This window comes from Cyrtonyx montezumae, unplaced genomic scaffold (genome assembly GCF_038088225.1).
Source record: "Cyrtonyx montezumae isolate F1298 unplaced genomic scaffold, pur_monq_1.0 scaffold_4, whole genome shotgun sequence".
Taxonomy (NCBI): domain Eukaryota; kingdom Metazoa; phylum Chordata; class Aves; order Galliformes; family Odontophoridae; genus Cyrtonyx; species Cyrtonyx montezumae.
Window position 1 is genome coordinate 24,863,199 of NW_027072045.1, and position 15,815 is coordinate 24,879,013.

Genomic DNA, 15,815 nt, shown 5'->3' on the forward strand with positions numbered 1-15,815 from the left:
GCAGTAGAAACCACATGGAGAAGTGGCAGGAGACTTTTTGTTATCTTGTTGAATAGTGAGTGACAAGCACCAACCTTCCCCCATCCCTGTCCCATACAAACACTGTATGACTTCCCTGTCATATTCCCAGCCATAAATCCTAATATTCCATGCAAATACCAGCTCAGCAAATATCCCTGTATGATCCCACAGCCAAATGCTTACAAACAGCTCCAAAAAGCATGGCAAACTTCTTAGGAATTCAGAGAGCTTCTTCAAAAAGAAGAGAGACCACTTGTAACTAAACAGTTTTATTGGCTTTTTTGCAAAATAAAAAACACGAAGTAACCACCAAGATTGAAGGCCATAGACAGCATTAACCAAATGAACCAGCCACTTGGTTATAGTAGCTGATAACTAGCACAACTGGATTTTATTGCATATACCTCAGGTTTACTTATATATCCATTAGTTTGGCAAAATTACAATCATATAGTAGCTTTGGTTGTGTAAAACCTAGTAGTAATACTTAAAATGGCTAATGCTTTATGACAATACTTATCTCACCTTTGTCTTGACACACCTTTTCTCGTTCTTTCTTGTCCACAGTTTCCATCATCACTGACCAAGAAGTAAGGAGACTGTGTTTGCAACTATCATTTATAGCCCTTCTTCATCACTGTACAGTGATGAATCTGTTATAGGGATAGGAATCTGTCGCTTGCTTGCCTTAAAGTATGTAGAGCAGCATCTCATTCCATGCTAAGCAGTTTCTACCACCCTGCAGTAGCACCTGCCCAGAGTTATTCCAATTGAAACCTAAATAGATAGAGATGTATATGGCTTTCCTGACCAACAGCATGGGGGTGCGACTGTACTGCCTTGCCTGCAGATAAAGAAAATAAAAACAACGCTTTTCACATTGGTATGCTGAGATGCCAGCACAAAAAGTATTAACAAACCTAATATACAATACCTAACTTACAGAATTTTGCCTGAGACACTGTGCAGGGTTGCACATGTATGTACTATAATCTATATGTATTACTTTTGGTCTTTTAAAAATGCTTCATTCTTATGTAATCTAGTATAACACTGCAGCTTTAGAGCAATAGTTAATAAAAAGTTATAAACAGCATATTAGAAAACACTGGAGGCTTTTTTCCTTACGTTGCTTTCACAAAATTCCCTCCTTTCTACCTTTGCTTTGCCCCCAGCTTTCAGAGAATATCTATTTCCAGAGGAAAAACATGACCTAATCAAAAAACACAAAACAAAACAAATAAAAACCACCCTACCATTTTGAGTTCTACCTGGGAAAAAGCTACAAAAAACTTGGGCCAAGCTGAAGTGATAGCGTGTGAGGGTCATTCTTCACTTACAAATGACTATAATTACTAGATAACTTATTTTTTGCAGCCCTTCCATTTGCTTGCACCGAAGTAAATAAAATGGACTTCGGCATGAGGAATGGCAGCATGGTTGAGATTACATCAAACAAGGTAACTGCCATGCAGCAATTCAAATGCAAGCAGTATAACTGCATTCTGTATTCATATCCATACTCATAAAGGTATACATTATTAAGCCCTTCTAAATGGTTTTAGAAATATCCTGTTTGATCTAGACACTTAAAACCTCTGAATACTTAGAATCACTGGATTTCACATGGCTCACGGTCATAATTATTTGCACTTACAGGGCAAATATTAGAAATACATTTGCCTGCAGTTGAACAGGTAATTTATATTGCCTATTATTCAGCTGAGCAAAGATCAAGCACTCCATATCTTGCAGTTATTGGATCTTATTCTAACTTCTTACTTTAGAAAGGAGAAATACCCATCTAATTTTATTACCAAATGTACAGTACTTAGTTTAAAAAACAACAACTTTTATACTAGGCAGCTTGATTTTTTTTTCCTAAAATGACTTTTTATGAGATACTCTAAAAGCTGTTTCTTATGACTGAGGATTGTCTATTTCACTGTACTCATGTAGTAAAAATAGTTAAAATCTAATACAAAGCTGCTACATGGTTCTGTGGTCTGTAAAATTAAACAATAATCCTGAATTTCATCTGAACAAAATACACTAGACAGTATAAAAATATTTCCCAATTGGAGATTGAAACACTAATACTCTACTATTTTTTATATAAAAAGAAATGTAATAATGGTATACATTTATCTTCTTACTAGCCAAAAATATACATATGAGTTAGAGGAGCTGTTCCAGGCTCACTTTCAGTGGGCTTGTGCTTTTGACCCTAACAGTAATAAATGCACACATGCGGAACACAGTTTCCTGAAAACTCATACTGCATCTTATTTCTAAGAAGAAGACTAACTTCTGATAGTGGCTATGAATTTCCAGTTATGTGCTTTGTTCAGGCAACTACAGCAGAGGAATTCCAGAAGCACCACTTCCGCCTTGAATGGTGTTTATTCAGTGCAAAATCTTCCTTTTCTCTTTCTTTCTTAACTCGTTGGTAGTGATCTTCTTCCTTTAAATACCACACAGGTGGCCAGCGATGCCTCTCAAAATATTCTTGATTATCTGATTAAAAAGAAACAAAGCCCCAAACAAACCAATAAATTACACAAATCCCAGAAATGCCTTGATTGTTTGCAGAAAACTATGTAGCTAATCATTTATCCAGTCTCTGTGTTAGCTTGCGTATCAGAAATTCCCCTAGTTTCCCAATTCGCATTACTTACAGGGTGAAGAGTTTGAAAGCAATCATACCTGAGAAGTCTCAGACCACCTGAGAAGTATAAAAATGCAAACCCTTTGCAGAGCCTATCTTCAATTATGAGGCCTGTAAATAGCTCTGCTCCTTTTAGCATCTCTGAAATAGGTAAATAACATAACATTTGCCTAGAAATCAGGCTAATGACCATGGCCCTTCTTTGTACACTAAAAGAAAGTATAAGTGCTACACATAACTGTGCGGAGGATGAGTCTCACAGCTGAGCTATCTTTTTGTTAAATGTCCTAGAAGGGGAGACCTTACAAAAACTGAGAAGTGTTGCCCATACCTGAAGATTTAGCTTTGATCTCCTTGCGGAATTTGGAGCAAACGCTGTTGTAATTGGTGCAGATGTAGTGTAAGCACCAAGCTGCCAGCTGGTTAGCGTTGTGAAACTGTGAAGAAAAACAAGAAGCTTATTCCATTTCCTGAGGTTATCATTCCTTCTGCAGTCCCAACTAAGAACCAAAGCAAATATGATCCCCAGTAAGTTGTATCTGGCAGCATTCTTACAAGTATACAGGGAAGCTTTTGAGGCTGAATTCTCCTCTACATGTTCTAGCCCTTGTCACACTTTTGCGCTAGTGCAAATGGTGGCCCCAAATCCTTACAAATAGGTGTTTAGAATATACAGCATCTCACAAACCACATTTGGTTCCACTGAACCTGAGACATGCTGGATCTGACTCTTCCCTTATGTTTGTACCAATAAGTTATTGTAACGCCTGCTTTGAAATAACTTCCCGTAAACCTAGCTTCACAGACAAAAATCAAGCATTAATGAAAGCTCAATACAACACCTAGTACAAGCTTTCTACAGTCATAAGGAAGAAACAGCTGTCATGCAAAACAAGCTTCACTGCACGTGTTTCCATTTTGGCATTGTCTACTATGATGTCAGGATATAAACATAACATAGTTACATGTATAGGACAGTGAGGATATCTTAACAGTGGTTACAATTACTACTTCTGTCTTCAAGCAACCGAAAAAAAACCCTTCAGAAAATCCAGTGAAGTAAGCTGCCTTTTCTTGAAGGAGGTTCAGTCTTTGTTTTGCAGCAATGTTTAAAGGTATTGCAGGAGAGGAATTTGACAGCAGCTGCTTAAGTCCTGCATGCTGGTCAGCTTCGGCTGTATTTCGGTGCATATTAAATTCCAGACTTGAAAACAAGCCGAAGCCAGACTCATCATTAGTGTGAAATCAAGAATAATTTTTTTTTTTAGCCTGTACTACTCTATCTGGGAGACTGCTATAGCATTCCTTTTGTTTCAAAAACAGAGGTGTGCAATTGAACTGTGAGTTGAGGGTTCTCTGTTTTCATGATTTCTGGGACTCAACAAACACTGAAATGTGTCTGAACAGAAAGCAGCAATATTTGTGCCTGCTCTGAGCTATCCAAGGACCAAGTAGCTAGTCTGTGTTAAGAATATAAAAGCTTTTGCTGCTACCCTATAGGTCTAAACATCTATAGGAACTGAATGGAGAAGAACCTGAGCACTTGCTACCTCTGCTAATCTAAACTGCTTCATTACACGACAAGTTGCTGTGACACAACCATGAAAATGAAGAGCTTGAAAGCTCAATGATCAAGAAGTATTAAAACGCTTATCTGAAACAAAACTACCTCCAGATTACTTTCAGATATTTCATCTCCAAACCAATGTAAATTTTTTTTTTTTTTTACAATAGAAAATAAAACTCAGTTATATTGTCGGTCACTCTCAGAGCTAAGGGCTTTAAGTGTAATGATCAGAACCAATAAGTGCTAACACTAAGTGCTACAGTTGGCACAAACATCAACATCTTTAAAGAACAGTGCACACTAACCTGAGCCAATTCTAAGCAGGACAGTACATCTCCATCTATTGCAATGCCACTCATAGAGGCTTTGGTCAGCTCTTGTACTGCATGCTGTTCTGTTACAGGAGAAAACACATCACTCACATGGGAAACAGTCACATTTCAAGGTGAAATCATCCATCAGTAACAAAGATCCAAGAAGCCATGCTTTCCCTTCTTCCATCATTAACTCTAGTATTGTGCAAGTGGCACATTCAACTTAAGCAGCCTAAGCAACTTCAAATCTGACTTCAGTCAAATTGTGGCCTTCACAGTTATGACTGGAGATTCTACATCAGTGGTACAAACTCAGTATAGTAGAGCACAGTCCATATCAGTATTTTCCTCTTTGCATCAATTGAAATAATTCATTTCTGTTCTCACATACAATTGTTATCTTTCTCTTGCAGAAAATGAGCCTGCAACTAATAATCACCTGTAGAAGTACAAAATTCAGCAGCCATCTGTCTCCTTCTGGCAGAATGGATTCGCACAAACTTCAATATAAATTAGAAAAATACATCAGCTTTGCTTTTGTACTACCCAAAAAAATAATAGCTACATTTTTGGCAACAGCATACTGGCAGCACTAACAAGGAAAAATTCACTTCAGGCCCTCTCAGATTGTTTGTTACTGTGGATCTAAACATGGGCTGATGTTCAAGACATTACTTCAGGAGATTCACCTTAACCCTTTCCTAGAAGCATAAACATTTTAGAGGCAGCAGTGTTTGCTGGGAGTTGTGAGCTGATTTGGCCCTTCAGGGTTAAGTTGCTGGCAAAAGTCTTTGGGCTCAAAATTACTTGAGCAAGATTTAAATAGAATGAAATATCCTTAACAGTAAACGTATGCTTATGCTTCAACCTCCTAAAAGAATAATCAGGCAATAAACACTTTGTCGCAACCAATGAAGACAAGATACACATTCCTGATGTACAACTGAAGGAGAGCTAGGATTTGGTAAGTGGTTAGAATTTGCAAAATTTATTTCCTATTAATACATGTAAGCTTTGCTTTGTGCATCTCTTGACAGTTTTGGACGTTGTTATGAAGACATGGCCAAGGCAAGTTACACACAAAGAAAAATATGTTCCAGAGGCCTGGGGGATGTGCAGACTTGATCTTAAAACTAGAATAGTAACTTATTTTGTTATTTCTCTCTAAATAAATGTTAGATGAGTTTTAGTGAAATGAAGGTTGAATACCCATGTGTATACCAAAATATTCAACTCTCACCTGGGCAGCAAAAGGAGATACTGACAATATTTCTAAAAAAACCCATGGACATCTTGATGAGTTTTGAATTGGTTCAGTTAACCTCTTCAAAGAGAAATGTATAATAGAACACTTTATTGCACAACAAAAAGTTCAGGGTCCATCCTGTTTCCAGGTAAATAATTAACAACAGAATGGATACTGTAAACCAGATATTGCATCAAGGCTAAAGAGGTTTAACTCTTCCCATTTTTAAAACAAAATACTTCAACAAGATGGTTTTGCACAAAACTAAAACAGGCAAGAGGAAGATAAATACATTTTCATAAGCAAAAACATGAAGTTGTTCTATAATTTTCCTTCCAGGGAAAGAAATATATTTTCCTCAACATGTGAAAAAATCCTGTGTGTTCCAAAATCATTAAGACACATTTAAGCTGCTGCAGAAGACACTGCATTGCCATGGTCACAAGTTCTTACCTGCTAGAGCAACCAGGTGAGGAAGGCAAAACCTATTTGCCAATGCAATTAACTCAAGTGTGTCCAGTTCCTGACTGGAAGATAATTGCTTGGTGTACAAGTAATCTAAAACAGCTTGCATGGAAGTCTTGTTTATGTTGGGCAAAACTACCTGGAAAAGATACAAAAAATTTCCATTAATCAAGGATTTTTCATATAAGGGTCATGTATCATTTCTGCCACTTTGCTGCACTGTCCCTTTTTACTCAAGTCATCTTAGAAATATAAGGAAAATATTTTCCAAAAGAGGAATTTGCCATTCAGGTTCAATAAGCTGCCAACAGGCAAGTTTACCTCCAGAGTCAGGCATTTTGTCAGTTTATTTGTCAGTTCAAATACAGACAATTGTACCAATTTACTGGAATTGGCTACAAATCAAACAGTAAATCTAGGCAACGTCTTGTAGCCCACAAATGGACAGCTTTGTTAGAAATAACATCTACAGAGCACTTCCCATGCAGACCTCCCTTGGTAGACTTCTTGAGGAATGCAATCTGCTACCAGCAGGGATATTCTGGGGAATCTGAGAATAACAGAAATGAAAGGATAAGAAATCAACCAACCAACCACCAAAAAAAGGCACAACCCCCAAATTAAGAAGAAAAACAATGAAAAACAACAATCAAAACCCAAGACCTTCTCAGTCTGATTCAAAATAACCAAATTATCTAAATAAATGACAGTTGGGAAAGGACTGAGAATTGAAGAAATGAGGCAAAGAAAATGCAAACCTCTCCTGACACACATGTAAGTTAGTGTAACTACTGTGCAACGTTAAGTCCTGAGACTGGGACAAGACCTATTTAATATTTCACCAATGCAACCCTAAAATCTTTGTCACCACAAGGATGCCTTAAAAGAAGAGAAAAGAAAATTGCACTGTAACCTACCACTGTAGCATCTCAACCACAGTTAACATTTGTCTTTTCCTGTGGCAAAACTGATTCTCATGGGTCTCAAGTTGTGGCAATCAATGCCCAAGATAGCTGATCTCTTTAATCAGCAGTTTGTAGTTTACATCTTCACAACTCAATAGATGTTGGCACTGAAGAAGCCACTACAGTATTGTGAAGATCTTGAAAGCAGTCAGTACATAATTCCTGCTAGAACTGAATTAATCATTCTCACGTAGCTAGGTGTTAACTCTGGGGGCTTGGACTTCAGCCAGCTCTGTCTGGTTGGGTGGGAATCAAACTCAGATTTGCTAGAGCTAAAGCATGCTCTTATGCGCATCAGATGCTCTGGAAAATGTTCAGATCTAAGTGCTAATTGTGAAACTCATTCATTATTTACATACTTCGTTAATTCAGAAAATAGTAAACTCAGTGAATGATTTTATAGAATGTTGTGCCTGAAGTGCAGAAAAAGTAATAAGTAAGAAATATGTAATTTTGTTTTTGTATACCAATTGGAGAAGAAAATTAAATTCATATCTACACATTTAACTTACAAAGTCATTAGTGAGCACTTTACACAGTGGAAGCTAAACATTTCAAATTGGAAAGATGAACTAAGACTTAAGTTTATCATTAAAATTAGGTGGTAGAAAACAGATGCATATTCTCCATTGCCAAGTGTTGCTAACTACAGTCAAACTGTGTTTTGTCTTTTTTTTTAAATGAACTACTTGCTGAGCATGCCTCCAGGCAAGAAATTGTTTACAGATGTATTAGAAGAAACAAGAAAAATTAAAGCAGAACACAACCTCTCAGAACATTAAATACTAAGTACCTGATTTCTTCATAAGAGTTTCATGGTAAAAAAGGACTAAGAAAATTAAAACAAAAACCAACCAAGCCTCATATAAAATCCTAGTTACAGTATGACACAGGAAAAAAAATGTTAGCAGTGTTTTGAATTTGAAAAACAGACCAGGAAGACATCTGAAAATATAAAGCTCCCAATATAAATATCTTAATCCAAAGCTTTGAGGTCTTCTGTACTCTGTAGCTGTTTTACTCAAGAGAATAAGACGGCGCAGTAGAGAATTACAGCTTAGCTTTCTGCCAAAGTACTGTGAAGCCAGCTCTCATCCCTAGTTTAATACTCCATATTTTTAAATATTTTCCTTTTATATCAATGTCTCTTGCCCCAAGTATTCTTTGAAATGTTTCTATTAGAATAAATATACACAAATCTTTAAAACTTGTTTCAAATAAATTAGGGATTCATATTTAATTTTTTTGACATTTAGTATTTTAAATAGGATTTCAGGTTTTAAGCACATGCTCCAGTATTTGGAGGAAGTCACATTCCTTGCAGAAAATATGTCACCCTCCTAGGCATTTCAACTTAATGCCTTTTTTTTTTTTTTTTAAGAAAAAAGCATCCCTTATTCTTTATTTTTTCCCAAGAATATAATTCCAGGGATTATTGTAAGCATTCAAGTAGCCACAGAATGATGCTTCCATTCCCCTATATCAATCAAACACTATAAAAAAAGTGGACAAATACCTCACTGTTCAAGCTCTCAATAAATGATCCTCCAAACATAGCAGACATCCATTCACAGCTACAGATCAGTAGTGGCTTGTGGGCATTTATGGTTCCATCTTCCAATTTAAAAGTCACATCTGCCGTAGGAACAAAGAAATAAGCATACTGCAAGTCTGCATTTAAAGTGAAAGTGCCTCAAGAATGTATGTATCAATTAGACATTGTTAACCAAGGACTCTTCTCCCTCATCCAAGATAACCCTAGGGTTTTACACAGTTCAGCAAAAAAAAAAAACCCTTAAACTTAAAAGGGAGATACTGGGTGTTCAACACTTGGGAAAATTCAGCCACTTGTTTAAAAGCCTCTGTGTAGATCTGAAGAAGTTAAACTGCAGAATCTCAGGTTGACCATGTTGGCTGTGAGTAACTTTGTTCTCATCTCTCAGAACAACATAAGCTTTTGAAGTCTGTGAAGAGACTAACATGAGTAACAGAATTAACACTTTGCCCGTTAAAGCGTGTATTTACTCACCAGAGAACGTCCCTTTGCAAAGGCACTCTTTTATCCGATTAGCTTTTCTGACATGAAATGCTTTAGTAATCTCTTGATTCATGAAGGCTTCTTTATTCATAATATTCTCTACCATCATTCGCAAATCAAATACTTCCAAGATCTCAGCAATCTGAGCCAGTCTTGTGAGATCTTTTTCATTTTCATCCAGTTGCCCTGTGTATAAAAACTGCAGAACAGTTTTAAAAGGTCCAGCCTGCACAGAGGAATCCATTTTTACCACAGTTACAGGACACATCCTATTTGAGACAGGATTCACTTGCATTTCCTTATGCACACTAACAAACCCCTTACCCCAGGATGACAGAGATCTTGCTGCAGAAAGTGTTTCACCAGGTTCGGGTTCAAGCATGGTTAAAGAATCAGTACTTTCTGGTGCGGGAATTTTAACATCAGCAGATTTCAAGGATATCTCATCACTGTCATAATTTGACTCAAGGTTACTTGTCAGAACATCTTTACTTGTATTTTCTTTATTGCACTGCGTTTCATCCAAGTCTGAACTTTCCTCACATTCCATTAAGAAAAGGTCATAAAACTTTGAAGAGGAGGTAGCTAGGTAAATTTTGTGAGCAAAGATGCAGTCCTGCTCCTGGAGAACAAACATAACGTCTGCACACAGTGGGCTGTCCAATAAATACCCAGCTTCATTCACGCTTGGTACAGGACATTCAGGAATTTTGATAACTGGAGGAGGGGCTTTTGGAGGTAGGAATGGAGCCTGAAGCAAAGGCTTTTGGACCTTCTTCAAATGAGATTTCCAGAACTGCAGATGTCTTCTGGAGATCAGGGCAGCTCTAATTGCATTGTCAAACACATCTTTAATTCCAAATTGGTCAAACACACTGGTTTCATAATACGGTATCCCAAGCTCCTTGGCAACCTCTCTGCCTTTTTCTGGTGGCAAAATGTCTCCTCTTTTTATTGGCCTAGGGTTAAACAAAAACAGACCTCCTCACACTATGATCACTACAGAATTACCCAGAAAGCACAGATTTTTGCAAAATGTCACAAAACCAATTCTGAGAATTGTAATCATAACAAATACATAGTATAGAAATAAGTGCACAAAACCTTTTGGAAATATACAACCCTGATACCAGAGAGTTTTAGAATAACTCATGTAATACTGCTCAAGTTCAGTGATTCAGTGATGTCTTTACAAGTGTCTATGCTACTAAAAAACATACAAAATCATTTTCACAAAACAGAGCTATTCCTCTCTTTATTACTGAGAAATCTGTAGTAGGAAGAGCTGAAATGATGCTGGAGAACTCTCACTGTTTAAATAAAAACCTCCCCAGATCCTCTTCTGCTCAGCTATTCAACCAGTATCTTACTTTGTATTCATCCTTCAAGCTCAGTCGAAAACTCTCATGAGAAACACCTCAAATATAGCTAAATAGAGAAAGAAACATCTCTTAGGCTTACGCTTTTTAAAGAAAATCATAGTAGCCTATGACAGAATTGTAACAGGAAAAAAAACACACCAAGAGGCCCTGTTTTGGCTTCAGAATCTCATAAATTTCCAGAGCAGCTCTAGTACATGATACATGTAAGCAAATCAGAAAAGAATCTGGGCTGAGATCCAGTTTCCCAGCAAAAAAATCCAGAAGATATGACCTCAGCACCGCATGTGATATTGGACAGACAACCTGGCACAGATAGAATTCAGTCCAGACGACTGTTGCTGCCAGTTAATAATCAGTTCAGGTGGCAAAGTCTGTGCTACACATGAAGAGTCCTAATTCAACTTATTAATAGCGAATCAAAGGAAGATAAGGCTAGAGGAAAGATTCTGAGATTTGAAAAATATTTCCCTTTAAAGAATTCACCATAAAGTCTAGCTTACCCAACACACAGAGGAAATCTGTTTAAAAAAACCTATGAAAATCTTATTGCTGAGTCAAAAATTTGAACGTAGGCAATGTAAAGTTGTATATGAACCCATGCAATATCAATTCCACCCCATCATGATAACAGTTTGCAATAAATAGTTTAACTATATTTTCACAGATATTATTTACAAATCTGGTATCATTCAAATTCTTATGAAATGGGGAAAGTTACGAGCAAGATGTGAATTTTATTTTTTGAACCTGGGAAAAACAAAGCTTCTCTAGAAGAACTCCTAACTCTCTATCTCCAATTTAATTTGGACCACTTAAATTCTGGCATGATCTAGGATTATGTTTACAGAAAAAAACATGGAAATTAAGATACATGAATAGAATCTCTCTGTTTAAAACAGTATCTGACAGAAAAGACAGGGTAGGACATGACATGTTTGGATGGATAAAGATATATGAAAACCCCCAGTAATCATTATTTTCATTATAGCAGGCACTCATGCATGCTTGGATGTCCAATGAGCAAATATGTTGTCAGAAACATACAATAACTGCTGAGTTAACGAAGTAACGAGCCCAATCAGAACTAAGAAGCAACAAGCACATATAACTTCACAAAATAAGAAATAAAAGGACCTCATGCTCTGTTTTTTTTCTCTTTACAAGTTAAATTTGGTTTAGCTTTAATTCCTATTCTTGTTTAAACTTTACCTTGCCAAGGGCCGTCTGGCTCTGTTAACAGCCTCAAGGTCTGCATAGCGGAGATCTAGTTGGCAGCCCACCAGAATGACAGGCGTGCGAGGACAGAAGTGCTTGATTTCCTGATACCACATCGTTTTCACATGATTCAGGGAATTAGGATTAGCAATTGAAAAGCAGAGAACAACTACATCAGACCTACAAAGGGAACATAAAGATGTCAATTAAAACCTATCAAGCACACTTTCAACTGCAACTTCACACCTATTTTCATCACTCCTGCTTGAAGCTACTTTGTGAAAAACACACTGACATCCAGTAACAGAATACACAGTATTCATGCAAAAGGTTTGACAGAAGCTATGCATTTAATCACAAAAGCATGGGAGCACAAAGCCACATACTTAAGATGCACTGCTCCTCTAAGCTGAGAGATGATCTCTGCACATATAAACAATTGACAGAGAGGTAGAACTTGCCATTTTGTACTTTTACACTACATTTGTCCATGGGCTGTCATTGCTTGCAACTGCTGACTGAATACCTCAATGCAATTCAAAGATCACTGGCGCTTAGGAATTAGAAAGGCATTAGAGAGCTTCAGAAAAGCCACAACAGCAGACAGACCTCTTCTCAGCTTGTCACAGAGGAATTTACTGCATTTTTTGATAATGAGGCTGTATCCTCTGTATTGCACTTTGTACAGCAGTGCTTCTGACATCTTTAATAAATTATCTGTTAAAAAGATTAATTACCACAGAATTTACAGCAATAGTCACTTCTACAATACAAAAAGTGTTATGAAGTTAAGATCAATAGAGCACAGAACAAGACAGTACCTTAAGTCAGTGCAAGCACAAAGATGTTTGAGAGCTTTTAAACGTTTTAAGAGAAGACAATATTTCAGTAAATAAAACTGCTTTATAAAGCACAAGTATGGGGATTAAAGTTTGGAGTTCAGCCACAAAATCACTAGCTAGACCTAGCACCCTAATGCAGAGACATGCTTGAGTATTTGTGTCAGAGCCTTCCTATCCTGGGGCAATTCCTTTATTTATGAACTAGAATGGGACATTACAAAGCAGTTTTCACACTCCTGCATCTCTCATGAACAAAAAGCAAAAGCAACAAGAAAAAAATAAAAAAGCTACGTCGAATTGAAACTCTAAGAATAAAGACTGTAGGGAAGGGGCATTTTGGGGTGGCAGAGGGAACTTACTAGTACAGAGCTGTCAGCAGAATGACCTCAGCAATACTATGTCTACCTCACTTCTGTTACTCATTAATGTAGTACATTAATATGTTGTGTCTGTTGCTTGCATAATATATACAGAAGGAACAATGGACCTTAGCATTTGCCTTTTCAATAATGAAATACCTCTTCAGTACTGCTGCTTTCTACATTACACTGAGGGCACAGACATAGCCAGTGGGACTGCTTCTAAAAATATCTGCAACAATACAGGTACTGCTGAGAGCATAACTCTCATGCAAGAGAAATGCACCAGCTCCAGATGTGTTGTAGTTTATGTAAGGTACAAGTCTGCCACATTTAGAGACAAAGCCTTTTCAAACTGGAATGTTATCTGCTGAACAGAGGGAGGTGAGTAGCCAGTACATGGGTCTTCCGCATAACTGAAGCAAACACCAACCAAATTTAAACTTGCTGCAATCAAGGTCACACAGGAACAACACAGACTCCAGGAAAAAATTGCTTAGAATCCAGGACGGAGAAATCAGTGTATAGCTACAATGAAAAATCTGTTAGATGTATTCTGATCTGCCCATTTGCTTAAAGATGATCACAATTTCCAGAACAGGAAGTGTTGGCGGTCCAGCCAGCACTATCTATAACTGTGCAGTCAGTCTTGTGATCTTCAGAAACTGATATCTAAGCCAAGTAATTGCAACCTTGAGTACTCAACACTCCTGACTTTACAAATGACAGGATACACATCTCTGCAAACCAGAAGTAAAGGATACTCTGCAGGAGTTCCTAAGCAGGAGATGACAACAAATACCCCCAGTGCTTGTACTGCCCAGTGCTGGTGTGACCACAGAGCTGGGCTCCTGAGACAAGCCAGAGGTGACCTGTTTCCTTGCCCAGGACAGCCCCAGATTGCTCAGCAGACCAGACCCATTGCAGACCTATGTTTGGGAAATAATTCTTAGTGCAAAACATTCACATCTGATGTGTGCCCAGCTTGCTCTAAAAACATAGCTGTGGACAAACTATTACAGACAAAGAAAGCATGTCATAAACATACTGGGATGCACACATCTACAAACACAAGTATTACTTCAGTGCATTCAGTGGTACATGCTTGAACATTAACAACTTTTCATGAAAGCAACTACCCCTTTTAAACTTCAGAGAACAAAAAAGAAACCCTGTAGAGAACCACATCTATGACAGGTACACAGTGTGCTGCCATACAGGCTGCCTTCTGAAACGTACATGCTGCATTACCTATGAAGAAGTTCCCCATAGTTTATAGTTTACAAGATACTGGGAAAAACTGCTGTGTGCAACAACTGCTGGTTATGTTTATGGGGTACCATTTGTTATATAGTCACGGAATAATACTGTTTGGTTTGGAAAGGGGAAAGAAATAAAGCTGAGGAATACAGACTGAAAAAGAGATGCATCTGATACAGAAATAAATGCAAGGAGTGGGAAAGAAGGCAGGAGAAATGCTGAACTGCATTGCTATGCTATCTTTTTGTCTTTCTAGAAGACAAGTTAGAAGTACATAGTTTATTTTAGAGAGCTTGAGACCCAAGAGTCAAATCTGACAGAATCAGTTCAAGGATAGACAAATTACATTTTGTTTGACAAGGCTGTTACACCTATTGAAAAGAAAATTTAAGATCAGGATGGATTTTTTTCCCCCTATATCTAGATATCGTTTCTTCTCAGAGAAAAAACAAGTTCAAAATAAGGGAGTCTATTCTTAGAATTTTAAAGAGCACGCTATATTGCAGACGTTCATCTAAACTGCTGGACTCTTTTGATTTTACCAACAGCTGATCTGTACAAGTTTAATTATCAAGAAAATGCTGTTTTGCTTTTGCTCCTTCTGCCCTCATTTTTTTCCTCTACACATCCCATAATTTTCCCCTGGAGTTCCTCAAAGGACTGTGCCACAGCTAAACAAATGCTATTTGAGACAGAATTGGACAATGCATAGCACGGCCACATGAATGAAAAGATTACAGGGCAGCCTGAGTGCACACATCAGCTTCTGCACACACAGAAGGTTTAGGCTGTAGAAGACTAAGAATCAAATCCACAATATCATTTATGACACAACAAAATCCTGCTGTATTTCCACATCAATCCAGATATACTTTGAAGAGAGATTCACTCAATTATACAACACTTTGTCATGCATGCATCTCACAGAGCTCCAAAAAAATTATGCCGACAGCTATAAGCAAGACTGATAAAATGTTATCAGTTAAACTCAAGTTTTTAGTAAATGCAGTTGCAGCCCTCGCATGAAATGAGAAGAAATTAAGTGATCCATGGAGCATAACAAAATGACCTGAAAAACAGGACTTATGTGCACATATTCAAAACAGATGAGACAATAGGAAAGCTAAAATGCAGGGGGGTGCCTAGCATGTGAAAAACTGAAGGTATCCAGGTAATGCAGGGCAAGACCATGCAATGCCCTGGACACGAGCAAGAGAATCAATTAGTTCTATACTAACAGCAGTGGATATTCTTAAGTACTGGTATAATGTGTGAAACTGTCAAAATGCCCTGAAATATATTCAGATTTTGTGATGAGTAGCATGCATATCTATTTCTAAAATGTCTGTAACATTTTTAGTAAGTAACAAAAGTCATAAGATGATAAAGCTACCTTTAAGAAAGATGTATATTTCAAAGCTGTGGTTTGAAAGTGAAAAATTTTTTCCCATACAGTCATTACACATCATAACA

The 15,815-nt window shown here is 37.4% G+C and overlaps 1 protein-coding gene across 2 annotated transcripts in view; it reads right to left on the bottom strand.

The window, feature by feature from the left end:
- Positions 1-274: 274 nt before the first annotated feature.
- The window catches only part of RHOBTB1 (Rho related BTB domain containing 1), a 43,935-nt gene continuing 28,394 nt past the window's right edge, over positions 275-15,815 (bottom strand). For both annotated transcript variants that reach the window (XM_065747051.1, XM_065747052.1), the window contains exons 4-10: positions 11,876-12,061; positions 9,276-10,243; positions 8,763-8,881; positions 6,270-6,420; positions 4,562-4,650; positions 3,021-3,126; positions 275-2,538 (exon numbers count right to left, since the gene is read on the bottom strand). In XM_065747051.1, the coding sequence (XP_065603123.1) occupies positions 2,369-2,538; positions 3,021-3,126; positions 4,562-4,650; positions 6,270-6,420; positions 8,763-8,881; positions 9,276-10,243; positions 11,876-12,061 (1,789 nt within the window). In that variant the 3' untranslated portion in view covers positions 275-2,368. The remainder of the gene's footprint in view (positions 2,539-3,020; positions 3,127-4,561; positions 4,651-6,269; positions 6,421-8,762; positions 8,882-9,275; positions 10,244-11,875; positions 12,062-15,815) is intronic.